Source organism: Sabethes cyaneus, chromosome 3, assembly GCF_943734655.1.
Source record: "Sabethes cyaneus chromosome 3, idSabCyanKW18_F2, whole genome shotgun sequence".
NCBI lineage: Eukaryota > Metazoa > Arthropoda > Insecta > Diptera > Culicidae > Sabethes > Sabethes cyaneus.
The window spans coordinates 23,346,645-23,369,260 of NC_071355.1; the positions used below are offsets into that span (position 1 = coordinate 23,346,645).

The 22,616-nt window shown below is 39.7% G+C and overlaps 1 protein-coding gene across 2 annotated transcripts in view; it reads left to right on the plus strand.

Moving 5' to 3' along the window:
- The window catches only part of LOC128742307 (microtubule-associated protein Jupiter), a 323,299-nt gene extending 300,930 nt beyond the window's left edge, over positions 1 to 22,369 (plus strand). For both annotated transcript variants that reach the window (XM_053838636.1, XM_053838635.1), the window contains 2 exons: positions 1,771 to 2,088; positions 20,141 to 22,369. In XM_053838636.1, the coding sequence (XP_053694611.1) occupies positions 1,771 to 2,088; positions 20,141 to 20,286 (464 nt within the window). In that variant the 3' untranslated portion in view covers positions 20,287 to 22,369. The remainder of the gene's footprint in view (positions 1 to 1,770; positions 2,089 to 20,140) is intronic.
- Positions 22,370 to 22,616: the final 247 nt, after the last annotated feature.

Consider the following 22,616-nt stretch of genomic DNA (forward strand, 5'->3'; position numbering starts at 1 on the left):
ACGTGACGTTGTTCGTCTGTGTTAGATTGTTAGCCGCAGTTTAATCAAAACGTATATGATATTTAAGAAACACTAATACGTGTACCATTTGCTACTTGCATATTAATTTGATATGAATATGAATTGAGCCTTTTTGTGGATTCGACACAAATGCCTTCTTTTATCATGTTTCTTCAGTTAAAACAACATCAAAACTCATTACATTACTCGATTTTATCAGCAAACGATTCATTCGTCTATGCATTTATTATCTCTAGAAAATCTTATGCATTGCAGTAAACATTTAAAACCCAACTAATTTGCTTCCATTTGTTGTTTTCACCGTTTCTCTATTCCTGAATTCCGGTGCCATTGCAAACCGTATCTCGTAACTGCATCGCCTCATCGCATAAACCTCCCGCCCGAACACAACGGATCACCAAATCACGCCAAGTATTTCGACAAGGGATCCATCGATACTATTTTCTCGGTACCACTCACTATCTCTCGAATGTTACACCTTTTAATTAACCCTTCTTCTTTTCTATGTTCGTTGACCGATTTCCTCTTTCTGCTCATCTTCGTTTTTCGTTTTGTTGATCATTCCGTTGATAGTTGTGATACCACCATTCCATTGTTTATCGCTGTTTTGGCTTGCCCATTTGCTTGACCCTATACCAAATAATAAACCTACCTATGCATACGTATCCCGTAAAGATAGCGCAGTAGAGAAGAGCCATATAGTTTATCAATGGTGTAATCTTAAACGACTGTTTCCTTCCGAACCGATTCCCCGTCGGTCATGGCGGGCGGCGGGTGAAATGTTATTATCTCTTTTTAATGTTTAATTTGTGAGAGAATCGTTAGACAGTGGCTGGCGCTGGCGGTAATTTGCTTCTCATTGTGTTGTTAGTTCTTCGCTATTTTTTTTCTTTCTTTCGTTAAATACCCGCCCGCGGACGCGCGAAACTCCAACATCCAGCTTACAACCATGCGCGCTTTCTCAAACACACAACACTAGGCCTAGGCAGTTGGGGTTGGGGGGGCTGCAATCTCTCTATTCCACCAAAGATTACCTACCTGTGTAGTAGACCCCGACCTGGAACCGCGGTTGGTGTTGCGTTGCACAGTTCGCGGAATGACGAAGCGAGCGTAAATTAGATGTAGTTTTGTCAAATTATCATATCTCTTTTTTCCTATTATTGCTGTGTATTATTTAGAAAACCCCTAATTGTGGCATCGTTCATTGTGTGTTTTTCTTTAAATTTTGTTTGTTTGTTGGCTGCGGAAAAAATGCGTTTTTTTCTATCACAATACTTTTGAGCCTATTGTTTGAAGCCGTAGAAATTCACCCATAAGAAGGTGAAGGTGTATCGACCTCGGGGAAAATCGATCTGTGATTTTTTTTCTCCCGTGACTTTTACTCCCAATGGAATGAATTAGTAGCTTAAATAGTTTTTCAACTTTCTAGAATAAATCCGACTGTTTTACTAAATTAGCTGTTATCTCTCTGAACTGCTTCTTTTTCATTCCTTTTTTTCCTGTTATTGTTAACCGTGTTCACACTAGCTCAAACCTGCGGTATGTCATTTTCTTTCTTTCCCTCACCTGAGCTGTAGTCGTCAATTTAGCAGAAAATTATTATCTGTTTCCATCATCGGAGCCCGGAGGTTCGCTCGACGGCTCGACACAAATCGTATCTTCATTGTTGCAGCGCATGAAGACCTGTTTTCCGCGAGCGCTAAAATTACTAACTAATTCTAACCCGTGCTTTTTTCCCTATTCGTTCAGGCGCTGAAACTCCACGTCGTGGCGGTGCCGGTCAGGATTCGCACAACCGTCTGTTCGGCGAGGTGGACCGTCCCTACACTCCGGCCAAGAATCACATGAAGAGCAATCTGCCGATCGGCGCGGATCTGCCGGACGGTTCGGCCAAGACCAATGGACACAGCAAGACCAATGGACATCACCAGAACGGAAACGGCATCGCTAGCAATGGCCACAGCAACGGCAACGGTAGCATCAGCAGCAACGGTAATGCCAACGGGATCGCCAATGGACACAGCAATGGTTCTTCCTCGGCCCTGTCCCAAAATGGATCCACTCACAGTAAGTTTGGGATGTTTAAAAGTTAGTTTTTTTTTCGTTGGCTTGGACCAGGCGTAATTTCCTGTAATTGGATTGAAATTCCGATCTCCCTGGTCGTTCGTTCGTTCGTTCGTGTGTAATTGAGGTAGCTTCCCCTATGGGCGGTAGGTTTTTTTTTTGGTTTAGTTTGAACACAGCGCACATAGACACTGCAGCACAATAATTATAATTTTTTACACTAACATCAATTTGTCTCGCATGCTTGGGTGTAATTTAATATCAGTATGGTTTTTCCCCGCGACCCACCTGGTCCGTCCTTCTTCGGCTTAATCCAGTGAGCGCGCACACGGCTCTGGTTGTCTCCGGTTCCTAACCCTGCGGTTGACTTTCGCCTACAAAAAGCAGAACGAACAGTGACAGAAGTGACATCCGACATGACTCCACCGCCAGTTCTCCGGTTTTTTGCAAACTGTACTGCGCTGCAGACCCTGTAAGGCTGTAAGTTTATAAATCCGAGCAGCACACACCATATCGACATGAACCGTCACAGACCTTGGACAGGGTGTAGAAGTGGAAAACATAGATTTCCTGAAGAAATAATCCCCGACGATGTGATGATGGTGGAGAATGGCTTCCACCGACCGGCAGGAGGGCAGGAAGATCACTATCTAAATGCCACAGCACAGAAGAATGTCCGCCTTCCTCGGTAGAGTGGTTCAATTTAATAGTTTACTTTGTGCATGGCTCGTACGGGCTGAACCATCCTGCTATGTAGTCTGGTCCCTTGAATTGTAGGAAGAAGTTATCGGCACCACCGGTACCGGGTGTAATTATTCCATTCATCTGTTTGTCACGGTCTTCAGGGTTGGTCGGTTAGTCGAGCATTCCTGGAATGTAGTAATTGATGTTTTTGATGCGCAATGCAGAGCTTGCATTTAGAAAGCTTGATTCTGTCGAACCGAGCGCGGACGGAACAAAATTGTACAGCATTTTTTATTGTTATATTTTTAAATTGTTTTACTCATCTGGCAAAATTCCATTTAAATTTTACTTATCCAGTCAACATTCCAACAACTAACAACCATCAAAGCGGTAGCCGGATCCTAGGAATTCCTACAGTTTTGAACAGATTTTATGTTGTAGCGTTCCGTTCGCTCGCCGATTCTAAATTATCATCCTAACTCAATTTACCTACATCCACTCAACCGCGACCAGAACACAACAAATCACCGCCCGTTGATCATTGCTTCTTGCAAACAATGAACCATCGAATCGATTAGGCTAAATTACGGCATCTCTGTTGTTGTATCATTTAACATTATCTACTTATTCCTTGTGAATAAAGCATCCAAACCGTCGAACTGTGACTGTGATCTTCGCCAGTAAAAAAACTATATGTGCACCCAACCCGAATGGGAGAAGGGGGGGCTTCACCGCGAAGGGAGAGAGGAACCACACCTAATGCTTTGTCTCGCTAGGGAAGGGAACCACCCTTCGAATCGATCTCCGGCTGCTGCGAAACGAATTCTTCACCGGGTCATGGGCGGAATCTAATATGACGCGGTTGGGAGAAACTCATCAACCTCACACAAGCCCCACATCTTCCCCTCACCATTTCCAACAGCATCTCGCGAGCCGGCACACATCACCCGACCCCATCCGGGGTGCCGGGTGTCTTTTTTTCATCTTATTTCATTATAAAGCCCCCAACCCATTTTCCCGCCGCCTGTCATCAATATGTTGAACATCTTCATCCATCCGTCCGGCCGTTTGCTGTGGCGGCTCCCACGCTCCAAAACACCTCTCACTGGCTTTGCTGTCAAGAACAAGAAGTCACTAGTCTACTAATACAATAAATTTCAATTTCATGCAGTCTTCCTGAGGAGATTAAGTAAGTCTGACATTGAACTGCACGGCGAGGGCAAGCATGCAAAAAGTAAAACGCGATTAGCGCACTGTCATCAAACACCCAACCATTCTTCTTCTTCTTCATATTAGTTAGTTAGTTAGTCACTGAAAAATCCATCAATGCTTAAATTCATTCCTCCAAACCAGACTGACTGACTGACTGACTGACTGATCACCGGACTGATGGAGACTGACTGAATAGTTTTTCTTTTATCCACGCTTTAAACCTCTATGTAGGGGTGATGACTCCATACATTTGACATGCGTTCCAATTATTCGCTTCCATTTGACGTTGCTAACTGGACTGCGACTAGACTAGACCCTTACGGTCGAATAAATGATTATAAATCGTCTCATTGATGCTGCTGCTTCTGAAAATAGCCAGCCAGCCAGCCAGCCAGCTAGTCAGTACGACGCACCAAGAACGCGCGCGCGCCGCCTTGTCATATTACTATTAAATCGTACCTCGTACTCTAGTACCTCAGAGCACCACCATTCTCTTTTTTGCGTTGGCACAGTTTGCAATTGATGATAGAGAGTGCACCACCTTCCCTTCCACAGTGGAAGACAGAAGCTGTAAATAATGTCACCCAGCAAGGAGTAGTCAATATCACGTTTGAAAGTTCCGACAACAGTTTAGTCTATAGAGTCCAAAACTTAATGGAAATTATATGCAACGTTTTCAAAAAATTCTGGAATTTCATGGTTTTCAACGAGGATTTTTGTGAATTTTTCAAAGACTAGTGGCCGTAGAGGTTGTCATCCGGTCATACAGAACTTCTCTCTACGGCGAACATCGTAATCAAAAATGGAAATACGTTATTTTGGTTCTCAAAAATATTGTTTTTTGTTTTTTTTTTCAAGTCTGCTAGGTTTCATCATTTTTTGCTACAAAAATGGTACTCTGCATTCGACATTGTGCTGTCCGGCAGAGAGGCTGACACAGCGACACTCGCTTCATTTCAGCGAACGTAAGTCGTCGCTCTGACAACCTGCAAAAGTTATGCGTTGAATCGTACCGGAGGGAAAAAGATCGATATCACACGGTTTGCGTTGAAACCAGTTTTGTAATAACATTTGTTAGAAAATTCTATTAAGAAGAAGAAGGCGTTTGTTATTTCCGGAATCAAAACTCTCGATTTCGCTTTCTTGAATATCAAAACTGAACTGGCCGTCAAACTCCTAGATAGGAAGAAGTACAAAATTTGTACACATTTAATGTGTTTTTGTGATAATGTGTTCTTCCTGGAAAAACACAATGATTCTTTTCAATCGATTTAGTTGATCATGCGTACTTCCAAGCAGCACATATTTGGCACTTTTAGTTGCAGCAACTCATTTATGACCAAAACTAGTCACAAATCGGTTGCCACAACCGGCCTGAACATGGCCTTCTTGTGCTGTTCGGATGGCACAGAAATATTGATGCCATTTTGATTGGCTCATTTGAAATATTTTTGTCTCGATAACGTGAAGGGCAAAATGATTCAGGTTCTCTGCATCCTGATCATCAAACCTTAGACTAATATTAAAAATTGTGTTTTCATATAGAAGCTACTTCCCCCAATCCCTGGTAGCTCCATGAAGTTGGTCATCCAAAATTAATCAGAAGATATGTGTCCATAGATTGGCACTCGCAGGTTTGGTGGGCTCCGAGACGCTGCAGCGGATTCCAATCACTGCAAGTTAAAGGTTCTACTTGAACCCTCATGCCTCTATGCCTCATTCATTTGGATGAGGCCGTGTATTCTCTCACGATTTCTTCCCAGGATACATTACTGCGCATAATTTGAAACATGTACAAAACATCAGTACCTAAATCTGCGCAATACTGAATCGTGTTTTTCTAAGGAAAGCACTGCATTTAATCACTCTTTTAATCTGAAACATGACTAAACGAATAGTTCTTTTTAATTCTGCTGGGTAATTTGATCATCGCAATGGATTTCTATCATAAATTTGTTAATTTTCTAGACTGACAATCTTATCGTTGGTGCTAACACTTCGTCGTTTCTGGTATATAAAATTCTTTCAGTTTCTCTTTAAATTATTTTGCTGTCAAATATTATGACCCTTCTGTTATAATATTAAAAAATACATGCATAACGAAAAGTGCGCAGAATCAGAAGTTGCGCAGAATTAGGACCATCTGACTTTCTGATGGCCACTGTAAAACTTCCTTCCAACCAAGAGACCCGCTCTTTAGAAGGGTTTTACAACCTGTTGAAGAGTCAGATCATCCTGATCGTTTTGATTTACAGCGTCCATAATAAAATATCTGAAATAATTTATAACAAATTTTCAGCAGTTTCCGTAGTTGTGCAGTATATGCGCATTAAATTTTATCGTGCATATTGGAATGATCAGTAGCTAAAATTAATTAAATTAATTGATGAATTGTTGTTTAGCGACCAAAAAATAATGCTAGGAAACAGCAATATGGCCTCGCATAAAAAAATGATGTCGGTGTTGAACTCTACTATTCTTCATAGCAGCAATAAATCTGTTTAGTCAGGGTGTTACCATATTAGTATCTAAAGCTAGTAGTTTTATTTCAGTTTGACAACCAACCGCAATTTTGAAAACTTTGAACGAGATGCCATACTGTACTGCTGCGCCCCATTTATTTATTTATTTATTTAATTATTGAATGTACTTTATTAACAGTTTGATTATGGTTTTTCAGCTGACTATAAGTAGTTTTTGACTTGTATTATCTTGGTATTGTGCAATAAGGCGGAAGCGAGAAGACACGACGAGAATATATCATTGTCACTTACGTCGTTTTGCTAAAATACGTACGATTGCTGGAAAAGAGATAAAAGATGCAGAGAGGCAAACTAACTCTTGTGAAACATCAACATCTCAAAGAGGTGTCCTCCAGAGCTGGTGGCCAGAACGCCAGTGCGTCATCGCTTAACACATACTTTGTCTCTCAATTCAATCCGACTCAACTACGAATATAACTCAGTATGATTTTTCCTTGATGCAAAATAGACTATTGTGTCCTCTTCAGTCAGGATACCGTAAGCCCTGCAGCACAACCACAGCGTGCATCAAAATCGACAATGATATTCGTTGCGCGTTGGATCGAAAGCTTGCTACTATTATGGCATTTTGACGTAGGACTACGTCTTACGACAAGTTTTGAGATAGGGTGTCATTCCAAAAAATCGAAAAATGCGAGCGTCACGAAAAATGATAGGTTTTGAGCGCTAATAGCTCAGCGGTTTTCGGATCGATTTTCAATGTTCTTACACCAATCGATCGGAAAATCTTCTAAGAATTGACCCAAATGAAGAAAAGTATGGATTCTTGATGTTGAACTATTGAAAAATTAAAAATAATGAACCTATGTTTTATCAGAATTCTCGCTTCGTGATTGGTTGGAAGATTCTTTGCGATGATCTAAACCTATTCCAATTTGGGAAGTAAGCCAAAACAAGTGACAAAGTTTCCTCATTTCAACAAGATTTCTTAACACCGCGGTTAAACCTAAACCATTTTGATGTCCTAGCTTGAGAAGTACGTCAGAAAGAGTGACAAAGCCCCCTCGTGCCAACAGATTTCTTACGAACGCGATTAAATCTCGTCCAGTTTGATGTCTGTGTTAGGGAAGTGTGCGAGAAAAAATGACACAAGTTCGTTGGCCCAACAGATCGCAAATTCTTTACTGCGAGACGATTAAATTTCGGCGAATTTGATATCTGTGTTGGAAAAATATGCTACAGCTGTAGTGTTCGGTTATAATATGACTCTATATGAATACGCATCACTACGCATGCTTGCCGTTTCATTAGAAGTGCAGTGAAAAGATGTGCTGTGGATAAAATAGGATTGAATTGGTAAAATCCCTTCAACATGGGGAACCATGGGTAATAAAAACAATCTTTAATTTCAGTTAGATAGCAGGAAAGCAATAGTTTGTGTTCTTGATTTTGTTAAGTTGTTTTCAAATGCACAATCTTTTGAGAATTGAACGTATGCAATGTTACTACTTTGATGAATGTTACATACAACGCATGTAGCATGTATATATGTTGCATATAGCATGTATACATGAAGAATCTAATGATTACAAGCATGAATACATGATACTATCACTACAAGGAGACTTACGTAGTTCTGGTCGTGTCTTGTACACAACCCCTCTGATTTTTTAATTTAGCAAATCTTTTGACTCGATCAACCGTGCCTTACTTTGTAAAAAACCAAAGCTAAAGTTAATTCTCACTTGAAAACGTGCTATTGATCTTCTTTATTCGTATCTGTACGGCCTGTGATCACAATAGGTTGAGTTCAATGGCATGAAATCAGACTTAGTTAGCGTAACAAGAGCAGAGTTGATGGACCAGCTTACTTTTCAAACTTTTACTCATTCTTTCAATCGAATAGAACAAACGATCTTTTCCTAACCTGTTGCGTAAATGATGTTGGCAGGAAAATCATTCACTACCGTAGTATGTGTCTGTGGAACCGTCTGCGGAGCGTGTGCAAACCTAACGGAAGCTATCCAAACTTTACAAAGTCCTGCTGTGAAACATGCTTCTCAACAGAAAACTGATTAGCAGAAATTGCATTGTACGCAAACTTTGAAAACCAGATACGGAGGTAAATAATAGAATAAAAAAAAGTTGTCATAAAAAAAGTATAAAAAAAGTTGTCATAGTCTTACGTCAATCATGCACTGAATATCAGGGTATTTTTCCAAAATATCCAGTGCTCGAAAAGATTGACAGCCCTGCATGAAGGCAGGTATAAAACGCATTTAGCGCATACAGTTTTACCCCTGGTAGTATTCTTTCATCTGTCAGCCCATGGACATGTCTACTGAGCTGCTGACAGTGTTTGTCTTTCTCCGTTGTGTACACTTCCAAACAACTCATTCATGAATTGCGCTGCTGAATGATTGCTTGACCAACCTGTCAGTCAATTTTCTTGCTCTTGACTGATATATTAGATGTCTAAGTTTAGTTAAGTTAAACTTCTTGCTTTTTATATCCACCAAAAACCTGACTGAAGGAAATCAATTAAAACTTAGGAGCAATGTTTATTGTAGTTTCGTTTACCGTTGTCGGCAATTCAAAATTATTGAATGATTCACATTTGATTTCATTCATTTTTGTCGAGAATGAATGAATGTGGAGAACAGCACAGACATGAACGCAGGAGACTGGCTCGAATCGTCGGGTTCAGGTTGGCAATGCTGAGTTCATTTCATACTGCACTAGAAACAGCAAACAATGGCATTGCTCATTGCATCATTTCCGGCGTATTGCATAAACTGAATATGCAATTTCTTAGCTCTGCAAGTATTGTCAAAATGGGCCGAAAGAGCTCAATTTCAAGAAAAATTTGCACGCGGACATAGTTAGTGGACTTATGAACGAAAACAACATTGAAAAGTTCGATGTCTTTTATGTTTGCAATTCTAAGGAAACTTTTCCGATTTTCCTGAGCACTACTTGTTTTAACCCTCTCTGCCCTAGGGATATTTTGGTGGTTTACAATTTTTCGTCATCTAAAATAGTCACTTATAAGCAATTCGTAAAGCAAAACTATCCAGCTGAAACGACAATGTTTCTACTACGTTTAAGATAGAAATATCCATATTTAAAAGCCTCTAAAATTTTATCGGTTGAATTTAGTATCGCAAGTCATGGCTCACCAGTGCTACCATGCGACAGAGAGGGGTAAAAACTCTTTCAAGCTATATTTTTATCTGAAAATGTAACTAACTTTCTTCAAAATTCTGGAGAAGTATTTTGGAAGTTTTTCGCAAAATTTTTTATGGTGTTGAAAATCTACAAGGAAAAGTCGGAATCATAATATTTTTTCTTATTCGCCATTGTTATTTTTTGATAATAAATTCTCAATTAATTTTTCTATGTTTTTTATGAATATGTACGTTATTGTGAAAAAATGGGTACAGATCAATTCAAACCCATCGCTACTAGTAGTCATTACTGTTTCGCATTTTCAAGTGGGTTTTGTTTGGACTGGGTGGACTGTTTTGACAACATGATGTAGAGCGTTGTCATGCTGCAGAATCACATCTTCGTTCGCATTAGATCGTATGAAGTTTGCTTTGCATTTCCCGTTTAAATCGTATGAGAGCATTTGCTCTAACTCTTACGGCCTAGTACGAACGAAGATGTGATTCTGCAGCATGACAACGCTCTACTTCATGTTGTCAAAACAGTCAAAACCCACTTGAAAATGGGAAACAGTAATGGCTACTAGTATAAATAAATACTGTTCAACAGTGTGGAAGTACAGTGCTGGTCTATGAAAGTTAATCGTCGTTCGTTCGATAAAGAAGGGTCAAGCCTTAAAGACGTTTGTACACCCAAGGCTTTGCTTTTGATCTAGTTTTTAATTTCAAATATGATTTAAGGTCTCACACGATGTGTTTTGGTTCAGGTCTCAGGTCATTACCTTCGAGCGGCAATTTATTCCGTAAGATTACAGCTCAAAACTCCTAAAATGATGGCTAGTCGGGGGCATCTGTTGCAAACAAAATCAGTACCAACTGCGATTTGCCTATTTCTTTGGAAGCGTTATGGTATGGACGATTTACTCTGCCTGTTAAAGGGCATAACGCAAAAATTGGTCTAATGATATTTTTAATATTTGTTTGATGGCAATACAAACCAACTGGCGTTTACCGTTTTTTGTAGCAGCCTTGAACCACTGTGACCTTTAGTTGAATCTTTTGTTTACCGTTTTAATGGCTTATTCTTTCATAAAAACGGTGAGAGGAGCACCGTTCTATGGCAATTAAAGTCCTTTGTATCTGGTTGTAAAACTGGTTGTAAAACAAAAAAGAACTCAGTGGTATCATAGAACTATTCATCGGTCACTATCTAAGCATCTTAGTATTTCAAAATGATTCGCCAACTGGTTAATGATACTTACCGGCTCGGTGGATTTAAAAGTGATACAGCAGAGCGCATTTGATCTTTGCTCTGGAGGATAATGGAGGGTATTGAAATATGATGTGCAAGTCAGCTAATAACCCTCTTACGAAGTGTGCAATGGCTTGAATTACTATGAAAGTTCAAGTTAGTGGACAGAGTAGTTCAAATGCCCAAACAAACAAAAACGTGCAATCCTTGACTGAAAGAAGAGCTTTAAATTGACAACAGCAAACACGGCGAATAAAAGTGTCTGGTTTGCCATTAATATCTGCACTGTAGAAGAAGAATACCACAATAGATCAATGGAATACCATTGTATAGAATAGACTGATTGTCGGTCGCAGTGACCCTAACTTTTCAACTAAAAAGCCTTTGAGTACAATACAGGAGTACACGGCAGTAAAAACCTGAGAGTGAAGACACGCCCTCCTGTAGAGGGCATTTTTCGAATTGACACACAAAATGAGCCAAAACGACTTAGAATGTTATGACATTTTGTTCGTCATTACTTACTTACGAAATATTTGCATCAAAAGACAAAAAAAAACTGCACTCTAAAATCTGATTAACAAAAAGAGTATACCTAGTAGATGGTCGCGAAGACATTATTAGTACATTAAAGTGCAGAAACATCAAGCATCGTTAGGAAATAAGTTAATTAACTATTCACATGTTTGTAGGTACACTTTTTGTTTCTCCGGTTCGCAAAAACAGTTTTATTTCCATAGAAAAAATTGTCAGGGTCTCCTCGCCCCGAGCCCAACTGGTTGGGGATGGTTTATTTCTGTTGAACGTCGATCAAGTTGAAGCTTTGAAAATGAAACGTTTCGTAAGCGCTTCATTTAACTCATTGCACCATTGTAGAGGCGCATAAAGTCGCAATCTCGTTGGTAGCAAAATGAGCATCATGCATTGCGGTCTTATGATGCCATAAGATATGAAAGTTAAAGCAATGCATAATGAGGATTTTTTTGAACGACCTTCGAAATGTCGCTGAGGTATATCTAATCTTTTGATGTCATAAGAAAGATATTTTTGTAAGGATTCCAGTTATTTTCTATAGCCCTAAACTTGTTGTCGGAAACTTACTTTCATCCAATACGAAAATAGGCACCTTTGTAGTAAAGAGCATAACTAGTGTGCTAATGAAACCCAAACGATTCTCACGTAGCAATTTTTCTATCCCTTTCAACTACCCTTGGAATGTGCGAACCTTTGCTCACTTGGAATTCCTTCCTGTGATTGACCTTCCACTTGCCGACCTTGCATTGTCCTGATACCGGGCACCCGGGTGCTCTGCCGCCCCATTCAGGTAACGAAGACGCAAACCAGGCAGATTCAGCAGCCTACTCGACCCACTCGCGTAAGGCCAAGTCATCCCTCGGTGGGCTACTTGGTTCGCCAGCCCGCAGCCGCCCGCAGCTGCCCGCCCATCAACCGCATCAGTTCTATCCGAGTGGGGAGGCGTTGAATCCGACCTACGCGTCCAATATTAATCTCTGCATCAGTGACGACATCATCATTAGCGTGACCGATCATGACGACGACGACGGCGACCACGACAACAACAACAACCCTGCTGTTGCCACGAATGGCAGCGAGAAACAATCGCACACTTCTAATGCTCTTACCGCTAAGCTCGCTAGTATTAGTGCCTTGAATACTAACAACCTTTTTCCAGCATCGCCCAAGTCGTCCTCGTCTTCGTCACCTCGCTCGCCACGATTTAACCAGCGAAATCCGGTCACCGGAAATGGCGTCGAGGATTATGCCGACAAGCCACGAAAGCCAAGCTCGCGGCGCGGAGCGGCAGGTAATTGGGCTTTTGTAGTTCTAACAATTATGTGCTTAATTCGCTCACTACCTCCTACTAATGGTACTGTGGTACTAATTTTTGTTTTTGATTTTTAAAGCACTCTAATTTGACATTTGGTTTTTGCACTGCTTAGATTTTAGTTCTTTTTACAATAGATAGTTTTTGTGATTTTTGATAATTTAGTTTAATGATTGCAGAATACAAGTAAATATACAGTAAAGTAAATATTTGTACAGTAAATTATTTTACTTACAGTAAATATTTGTACAACGCGGCTTTGAAGACCATAAATTTCTATGTGCGGGTACCATACTATTTCTAAAACGCGGTTTTCCGCGTATAACAAATAAACGTAGCATATGGATATTGAGTCAGTTGGAGCTAAAAAAGATTTATGTAAAACGCTCTACTGCTGTAAACCTTACACAGTTAACCGCAGCGTGCATAGGGGAACTGTGGGTAAAATGAACAGGGGGGGGGGGGGGTAAAATGAACAGGTAGCCAAATTGCCAGTAAACCGATTAAAATCTGTACCAGATTAATAGGTATCTTTTCCTAGAAGTATTTCAAGCTGTTTGAGACAATATGTGGTGATCATAAGCTTTCTAATGTGAAAAAAATTGAAAAAGGTAAAAAATATTTGTTGAAATCTGACGCTGATGGTAATTTCCACTAATAGTATATAAGCTTTTTTGGCGAAACAAATTAAATTTCGACTATTGGTATCATTTAGTGTTGTTTGCTTATCACTGTCCTGCGGATCTGTCGAAAATTCCAAATATTTTTATCAACTGTTTGTTTATAATAAACACTAGAAAACAATTGGTGTTTTGGGGGCAAAATGAACACTTCACTATGGGGGCAAAATGAACAATGTGTATAATGATGTTTTATTTTCCATATATCAGCAGCCAGGACCTAATTACAATTCAATCAATAAAAATGATCGAGTCTCTCGAAAAATAACGGAAAATGACCGATGAAGCAAGTTGAAAGTCAAGCATTATATGAACGTGGCGAAGATACATTATGTTAACTTTGTGGAGTCCTATTTTAATTTTAGCAGCCTTGTTGAATATCTACAGCTTATGTAGAACAATGATAAGGTAAAATAATGTTAGTTTATCCAAACTGCATGTTAACTTTAGTTTTCTATGACATGTTCATTTTGCCCTCACTGCATGTTCATTTTACCCACACGAAAAAAAATAGGCTCGAATGTGACACTTTCGAAAATAAGGAATTTTTCATGATAAATCGTCCTTTTTCAAACATCTTTATATTTTGCTACGTGGAATATGAATCCAGCTTTCAATTCATGTAGTGCGTTCAGCATTTGGTTGGTTCCTGGGGAAGCAAATGGCGACATTGCTAAGGGTGTTCATTTTCCCCCCAGTTCCCCTATAAAATATGACCATAGGTGCGAAAATTGATACAGTTTACACCGATTTCGGTGCATTTGAACGAGTTGATCACAGTATTTTACTAGCAAAATTGGAAAAGCTTGGAGTTAGTTCTACGCTAATACAATGGCTTCGATCCTATCTTTTAAATCGAATGCTCTATGTAAAGATAGGAAGTCAGCAGTCTGCTCCTGTTATGTGGAACGAGAAGGAGGGGAACCTGAACACCGAAAGATAGATGGCTAGACGTTGGAAACAACATTCCGATGTATTGTTGAATAGTAAATAAGATGGAACACTCAACAGAAATAGGATAACAATTGAGGATGACGAATAGCATCCCCGCCGAACTTTCGAAAGTCGGGAGAGAACGGCTGTATTGTGCAATCCATCAGGTTATACTAAACTAGAGTAGAGGTATGGACTGAGGAGGAACTACATACGGACTGGTTAGAAGGTCTCATATGCCCTATCTTCTATTTATATACGAGGCTTATGTCTGTACCGAAAACCAGATATCTAACAGGATGTCATAAGAGGCTTATCGGTAACTAAAAACAGGTCCCTGACAGGACGTCATGCTTTCGTAGCAATGGATTGTATTCCCAGTCAACTCACTGGTCGACTGCTGGACTGCTCGATTGCTCAACTTGTTGACTGGACTGCACGATTGGACTGGTCGATTAGGTTGCTCGATTTGATTGCTCGACTGCTTAACTGAACTGCTCGACTGAACTGTTCGATTCGACTGCTCGACTCAACTGCTTGATTGGACAGATCGGCTTGACTGCTTGACTGGACAGCTCGATTTAATTGCTCGAGTGGACTACTCGAGTTAACTACTCGATTCGACTACTTGCTTGACTTTCTACTCGACCCGACTGCTTGACTTAACTGCATGATTGAACTGCTCGACTGGACTGTTCGATTCGACTGCTCGACTGGACTGTTCGACTCGACTGCTCGAGTGGACTGCTTGTCTGGACAGCATGATTTACCTGCTCGATTCAACTGCTTGATTCCACTGCTCGACTGGACTACTTGACTCAACTGCTCGAATAAACTGCTAGACTCAACTACACGATTGGACTATTCGAAACGACAATCCGATTGCTCGATTCAACTGATCGACTAGACTACTCGATTTGATTGCTCGGATCAACTGACAGCTTGATTCAGTAGCTCTGCTCGACTTAACTGTTGACTGTTGACTTAACTGTTCGACTTAGCCACTCAACGCGACTGCTCGACTCAATTGCTTGACTTAACTGTTTGATTCGACAGCTCGTCTTGACTGCTCGACTGGACTACTCGACTGAACTGCTCGACTCAACTGCTCGACTGAACCGCTTGACCCGACTGCTCGACTAGACTGCTCAACTCAACTGTTCGACTAGACTACTCGATTCAACTGCGCGACTAGACTACTTGATTCAACTGCTCAACTGGACTACTCGACTTGACTGATCGATTTAATTGCTCGACTCGACCACTCGATTCAGCTGCTCGACTCAACTGCTTGACCGGATTGCTTGACTGAACAGCTTGATCTGCTCGACTAGATTGCTCGATTTGACTGCTCGACCAAACTGCTTGACTCGGTTCCTTGATTCGACTGCTCGACTCGCCTGCTCAACTCGATTGCTTGTCGCGATGGTCATATGGTCGGTGTTAAATCAGACTGGACCAAGTCGCAAAATTTAAAAAATGAGTTGATGATCAATGAGTTGATGAGTTAATGAGTAAATGATCAAGAATTTTCTAAGCATCATTTAAACATCTTCGCAAACACTGGCCAATAGAATGTATGCGCAGTTTTCGGAATTCTGAACAGACATTTATATTTTCCGGATTGTAATATTCGGGCTCAACTAGTTTACAAAAAGGGCCGTCCACTCGAATGCAGCAATTGCCGAAACATTACTCTCTTCAATTCTGAATACAAAATTCTATCCCGCATCCTGTTTCTCAGACTAAGGCAGGCCGTTGCAGACACCTCCACGACGGACCAAATGTTCACCTTGCGACATTGTCCTCGATAAATTCCGGGAATTCAACTTGTAGACTCACCATTACTTTATAGAAAAAAACTTCAAGAAAAAATAATAACATCAAACCTTCAATACCTAAACAAAGGAGAAGAAACCAGTGTTTATTTTTCCATGTTAATACAAATTTAATATAAAAATGTTGTACAATACTTAAATTTTAGTTCAAACCGAACCAACCATCAAAATTTTTCGATTCAAGCACATAAAGTAAGCATTGTGGTAGAGATGAATCAGCTTGATAATAATGGAGTGCCACAGCATCACCTTAAAGAGCCACACGTGTGTAACTTGACCATCATTTGAATTTTGCTTTGAACTTACGTGTCACTCGGTTAGTTACCTTGTATTTTAGAATAATACAAATCCGTGTCACTTACTAGTCTAGAACTCGGTAACCACGAATTAGTATCGGAATCTAATCATCTTGTAAAAGTGGCAATAGTAGTTCCCTACAACTTTTTTACTTGGAACGCATGTGCTGTGCTACGAAGTCTTTCGATAAAGAAAGGTCAAGTTCTTAAGGATGTTTATACGCATGGCTTTGCTTTTTTGCAAGTTATGTGCTACCGACATTTTTTAACAAAAATATCTCTGACACTATTCACGTTTGAAACCGCTTGTTTCAACCTCTTAGTCATATGAATATCAAGCCATGCCTACTGATTCTCAACAAGAACGTGTTTATCTTTGTATATTAAAGATGCAAACGCAACACTATCAGAAGCGATTGTCATTGCTTGAGTAATAGCATTTGTCCAGGCCGGTGATATACTTCGGATGAAGATCACTACTGCAGTGGAAGTTGTTCACCAAATATCAGGGATTGTAACAGCCCTATGTCGAAGAACCTTGATCTTTAATTAAAAATTCCCATACTTCGGCATAACAGGTGTCCCAAGTCTTTTTTTAAGCTTCGGATGATAGCGGATCGGACAATGTCCTGTTATAAGACCAACATAAATGATTAGATCTTTTCTCAAAAGCTCCAGGATTCTGCGAATCATTGAAATGTTTGAAGAAATAAACCGTTTCGACTGCCTAGCAATGAAAATGTTATCCAAATTTAATTCCAGTTATGCACATTTCCATAATCCATACTAAAGCTCCATTTCTAAAGCAGCAGAAGATAAAGCTTAGTAAAAAGCAATATAACTTAACATGACTTGATTTGATGTTACGGCCCCCATTGAGCCGAATGATAATCACAATATGACAACAGTCAGAAAAGTATTGAACAATTCAGTAACATCCTTTCTGCATGCATCCAATGCATGGTAAAATATTGTATTTGTTAGGTATTGTAAGTTTTACGTCCCTAACATTTTGGATGTTGGGATGTTGGCTGATTAGGGTAAGTTCTTGGACACTACGGAATAAAACGACGAATTGGAGCCCCGAAAGCACTGAAAGCTGATATTCCGGAGTGTCTAATTTGTTGTATTTCTATTTCAATCTATCTACTACCTATGACAGCAAAAAATAACCCCACTGGAATTCGGAATACCTCCATCAAAAGCGGTACCAAATTTCACTAATATATTGTTTAGTTTATTGATGCCTCAATCTAATTCGGTTCTTTTAAAACAAGTTTTTATTTTATTTATTTTATTTATTAGGGATATTTCATCTGACATAAAATATTGTCTACATGAATAAAATCTTATACTAAATTAAATTTGCGTAATCTCTGCGCAAACAAGCGCGACGGTTCACCAAAGTCAAACAATTCCTCCGCATTCGAAAAGGTCCTTACACATTCAGTAATTGGTTCGTTGTATCCAAACACAGTCCGATGAAATTGGGTCTGCAGTAAACCCGTCGAGCGCAGGGATCGTAGCGAAGCGCGAAAATTGATCATTGATAATAAGTTAGGGGCGTCAATTTCACCATTAATAACTTTTGCTACAAATAATGCCTGTTGCACCTTGCGTCTATGTTCTAGTGTGTCTAGGTCGAGTAAACGGCATCTGTCTGCGTATGGGGGCAAGTCGTCAGGATTTCGCCAAGGGAGGTGTCACAGTGCTAGTCGGACAAACCTCCGTTGCACACGTTCAATGCGCAGCAGCCGAACAAGGGCGCAATACAACGATTTAAGACAGTGGGCATTCTTAAAGTTCCGACCAATCTTAAAGATGAATCCGAGCTGCCGTGATGCCTTGGAGATAATTGATTCACGATGCACATTGAACGTCATTTTTGTGTCCAGCAGGACTCCAAGGTCGTTAACTCGGTCCACTCTGCGTAACTCAATACCATCAACGGTGTAACCAAAAAGGATCGGGTTTTTAATGCGGTGAAAGCTCATAACTTCACATTTGGCAACGCTTATAATCAGCCAATTTTGTTTGCACCAGCTCGTAAACAAATCAAGCAAACCCTGCAGTCGACGGCAGTCATCTATATTTCCTATCGAGGCAAATAGTTTCAGGTCATCGGCGTACACTAACCTACAGCCAGTACCCAAAAGCAGCGCAATATCGTTGAAGAACAACAAGAAAAGCAAAGGTCCCAAATTACTGCCCTGAGGAACTCCAGACTTATTAGTAAACACAGATGAAACAGCGGATCCAAGTTTTATACGAAGCACTCTGCCACTGAGGTATGAGTTCAACCATTTCACCATTTGTTGAGAAGCACCAAGTCGAGATAGTTTCCGCAAGAGTATTGTATGGTCAATTCTATCGAAAGCAGCTTTCAAGTCTGTATAGATGAAATCAAATTGTTTCTTGGCTTCCATTTCCGAAATACACATCGATGTGAACTCTAGCAGGTTAGTGCATACAGACCTACCGGGCATAAAACCATGCTGAGCCGTTGAAATGTAATTCCTAGTGCAGGACAGCATCACGCTACTCACTATTATTTCAAACAGTTTTGATGATGCAGAAAGACTGGTGATTCCACGGTAATTCCTCACATTGTGACGATCACCCGATTTGAATATTGGGAACATGAACGACTGTTTCCAAATGGCGGGAAATTTGCCTTGTTCAAAAGATTTATTAAAAATGGAACATAACGGATTGGCCAACACTGCAATGCAACGACTCAAAACTACGGCTGGGATACCATCAGGCCCCGCAGAAAAGGAGCGCTTTAGTTTTTTGGCGGCAGTTATCACCATGTCAGTAGTAATGGTAAACAAACCCAAGTCCACCAAATCGGCCGGAACAGGTGCAGCAGCAATTCCAGCAATACTATCGGGAGCAGTTACATCAGCGAAAACTGAGGCGAAGAATTTCGCAAACATCTCGCAGGAGTCAGAGATTGAGTTCGACTCAACGTCGTCGTAATACACGTTGGAAGGGATAGAGGAACATTTCCTTTTAGAGTTGACAAAGTTCCAGAATCTTTTCGGCTGCTTCCGAAAATCGGACTGGTTGAAGTTGAATTAAAATGGAATAAAATTTAAAGTAAATGGAGCCAAAAGTCTGATTTCAAGCACCCCAATTTTCGGCGTCGGGACTTAAAGGTTAAGCACAATAGTCGCCTATGACCTGTAGCAGGAATCAGCAAGCTTAGTTGGTGAAGGAAATTTTTGAAGGGGGGGGGGGGGCGACATAAACTTTTTTTCAAATTTGTATAAGTCTTATTTATTGTGTTTAAAAAATGCGAACGCCAGTTTATGCGAATACATCAAGTCGCGGTTTGGTATGTGGGAAAACATTACAAAGCAACCGTAAATTTTGGGTTTAGCCCAAATTAGTTCTATTTCCATATGCTACGTGTATTTTCTTACTGCGCTTTCTATAATGCGTTCCCAAATAACCGTTTTATGCATATATCTACTAAAGGTAATACTAAAATAATTATAATTTTAACCTTTAAAAGTATATAGCAATTCGACCCAGTATCCAAGTAGGCCAGTGCCAGTCATTCAGTAAACGTCAAAACGCAAAATGCGTTGTAAGCCAGTCAGCTGGTTTATAAGAACAGTAACTAATTAGTAAACTATTACCATTTTTAAATTCACAGAATCCGGCAATCCGGTGACCGGCGAGGGCTACAAATCAGGTGGTGCAGCGGAGATCAACACGACCGTTCCGTCGCTGAATGGCGGAGGCCATGTTATCAACAAAAATCGCATTCCTCCCGGTGGATTTTCGTCTGGTCTGTGGTAAACTGTGGTTCAGGATATCATTTGCGAAAGAAAAGAAAAGAAAAAAAAGATGAAACGTATTGCCAGCAGACGGAGGAAAGATGACGATGTCCTTTGAAATATACTATTTGATACTACGAAAAAGAAAACAACACACACACACAGACATACACAGCAACAGCGCCATCAAAGATAGAAAGCCGCCCGTTGGTATCATCCGGTAGGGTTCTGTTGGCCACACAGTGACCAACACGACGCAAGCATTAAACCTCACAGGTCAATACCATCATAGAATAACGAGTAGCTTCCTGTGAAAATTTCCAATGCAAATCTAAACCTGATAGTGATAACCCATTATCATATACATAATAATATATGGTGTTCCGAGTATACATTTTTGGGTGTTTTTCGACGACGGTATATATTATAACCAACCAAACCGGGGAAAGCATCACCATTAAAGAACAATATCTATAATAAATCGAAATGATAAAAAAACCATACAGACAGTGTTTACGAAGCAAAGCAAATCAATTACCTTTTTCTGTGTAGAATAGAGGAACAATAGAAAAAAAAACACAATATCAGAAACAAGAAACGCAAGAAGAAAAAATCTCTATCGATTCCTGTTTGAATTTTTGGGAGATTTTCGAAACAATTTCGAATGCTCGAAACCAGCGAAATCGAATAATAATGATACGAATGAGAGAGGGAACTGTATTTATCAGACAGGCAGACAGACCTATAGGATATGATAGGAATGCTGCTGGCAATTGTGAACAGCAGCGCGCACATATTTAGCAATCAAAACACCACATTTAACAAGAGAAAGCAAGTGGAAAATAAATACACATACACATACACACTCACACACACAGAGAGAGGGTAACAATAGGGAAAATCGGTTCACTTCTCGCTGCTGCGAGCAAGCAACCGCACCATCGAATCTAATAACAAAACAATGTATAAGAAGAAGAGCGATTACTAAAACTTATCACAACAAAACAGAACACTTATTACACACACAGAACATAAAAACACGCAAAACGTATTTAATGCAGTGCATCCAAAAGGAAAAAAACAATATATACCTACTTACTAATCGATATAGACGGTCGTGTTTTGTCACCCGGTTTATGTTTTCTTTTTGAACCTGTGACCCGCGCGTGGCAGTATCAGTGCAGTCCCATTTGTGAAGGTAATCTAATAGTTTATAAATAGTATCCCCCGTTTCCCCTGTACCCCTTTTCCCCACGTCAGACTATTTGAGTGTCAATTTTTGTGTCGTTGCTTGATCGGTTAATTGAATATAATTTTGATTAAATTAATCAGAAAACAAAAAAAAAACAATGCTGGAGTTTCGCGAACTATGATCACAACAACATACACTATTTTGCTGGAAATCAGACATATATACAAATCTATATATATTTATCATATTATAACGTCTTTGTACTCTCAATAAAGTAAAGTTTACGGAAAAACAACACAATTATTACGGTTACGTATGGCGATGAAGTGGTTTCTTTCCAGCTATTATTATCCGAGAGCAGTCTTTTTATGTAAGAGTTTTGCGTTTTTTCTCTCCTCTCTACTATATATATATATATGTAGTTATGCATGCACACCATTGCCGAACGGACACTAATTTGATGATTTTTATAAAATTGTTAAATATGCCTGTAAAGTAGCGGTTCAAAATTTAATGTGAACGAAAGTGGCCTCGAAACTAGAAAGTTTTCAAAACTGAACATAAACACACGCTATATTTAACCGAGTTAGAGAAAAAAATGAAGAAGAAAAAAAAACTGAATGAACGAAAGACAAAGGGAGAAAGAGAAACAATCAATTAGCAAACATTGAGCAAAGGTTGATGCTAACGTGAAAAATTGATAATGGTTGGATTGAAAATGAAGAAAAAAAAGCCCGATACCCAAGCATAGAAAAGAAGAACGTCGAGAGAAAGAGATGATTATGAGCGATGTCGATACATTCTATATATTTGCATTACACTTTGAGATAAAACAAAAAATGATAATAAAATACAATCCAACAAGTAATGACAAAAAAAAATCGTAGAGAACAAACGTAACTTGATTATTGAACTTGATTGATTCACGTTTTTTTTTTCATTTGTAATAATAAATTTTAATTTAATATATCGCTGTTCAAAACAATTGATCCGAACATTCGCAGTTGTTGTGAGTCTAAACAAATTAACTCTCGTTGTCGCTATAGTTAGCCTTCAAAAGAGAACTGACCAAATATTGACAACCAAGTAACCGTTTGCCAGCGTTGCGGAGAAAGAAATCTAGCTAAAGCTAAAGTCGCGTAAAAAAGCTAGTCTCGAAT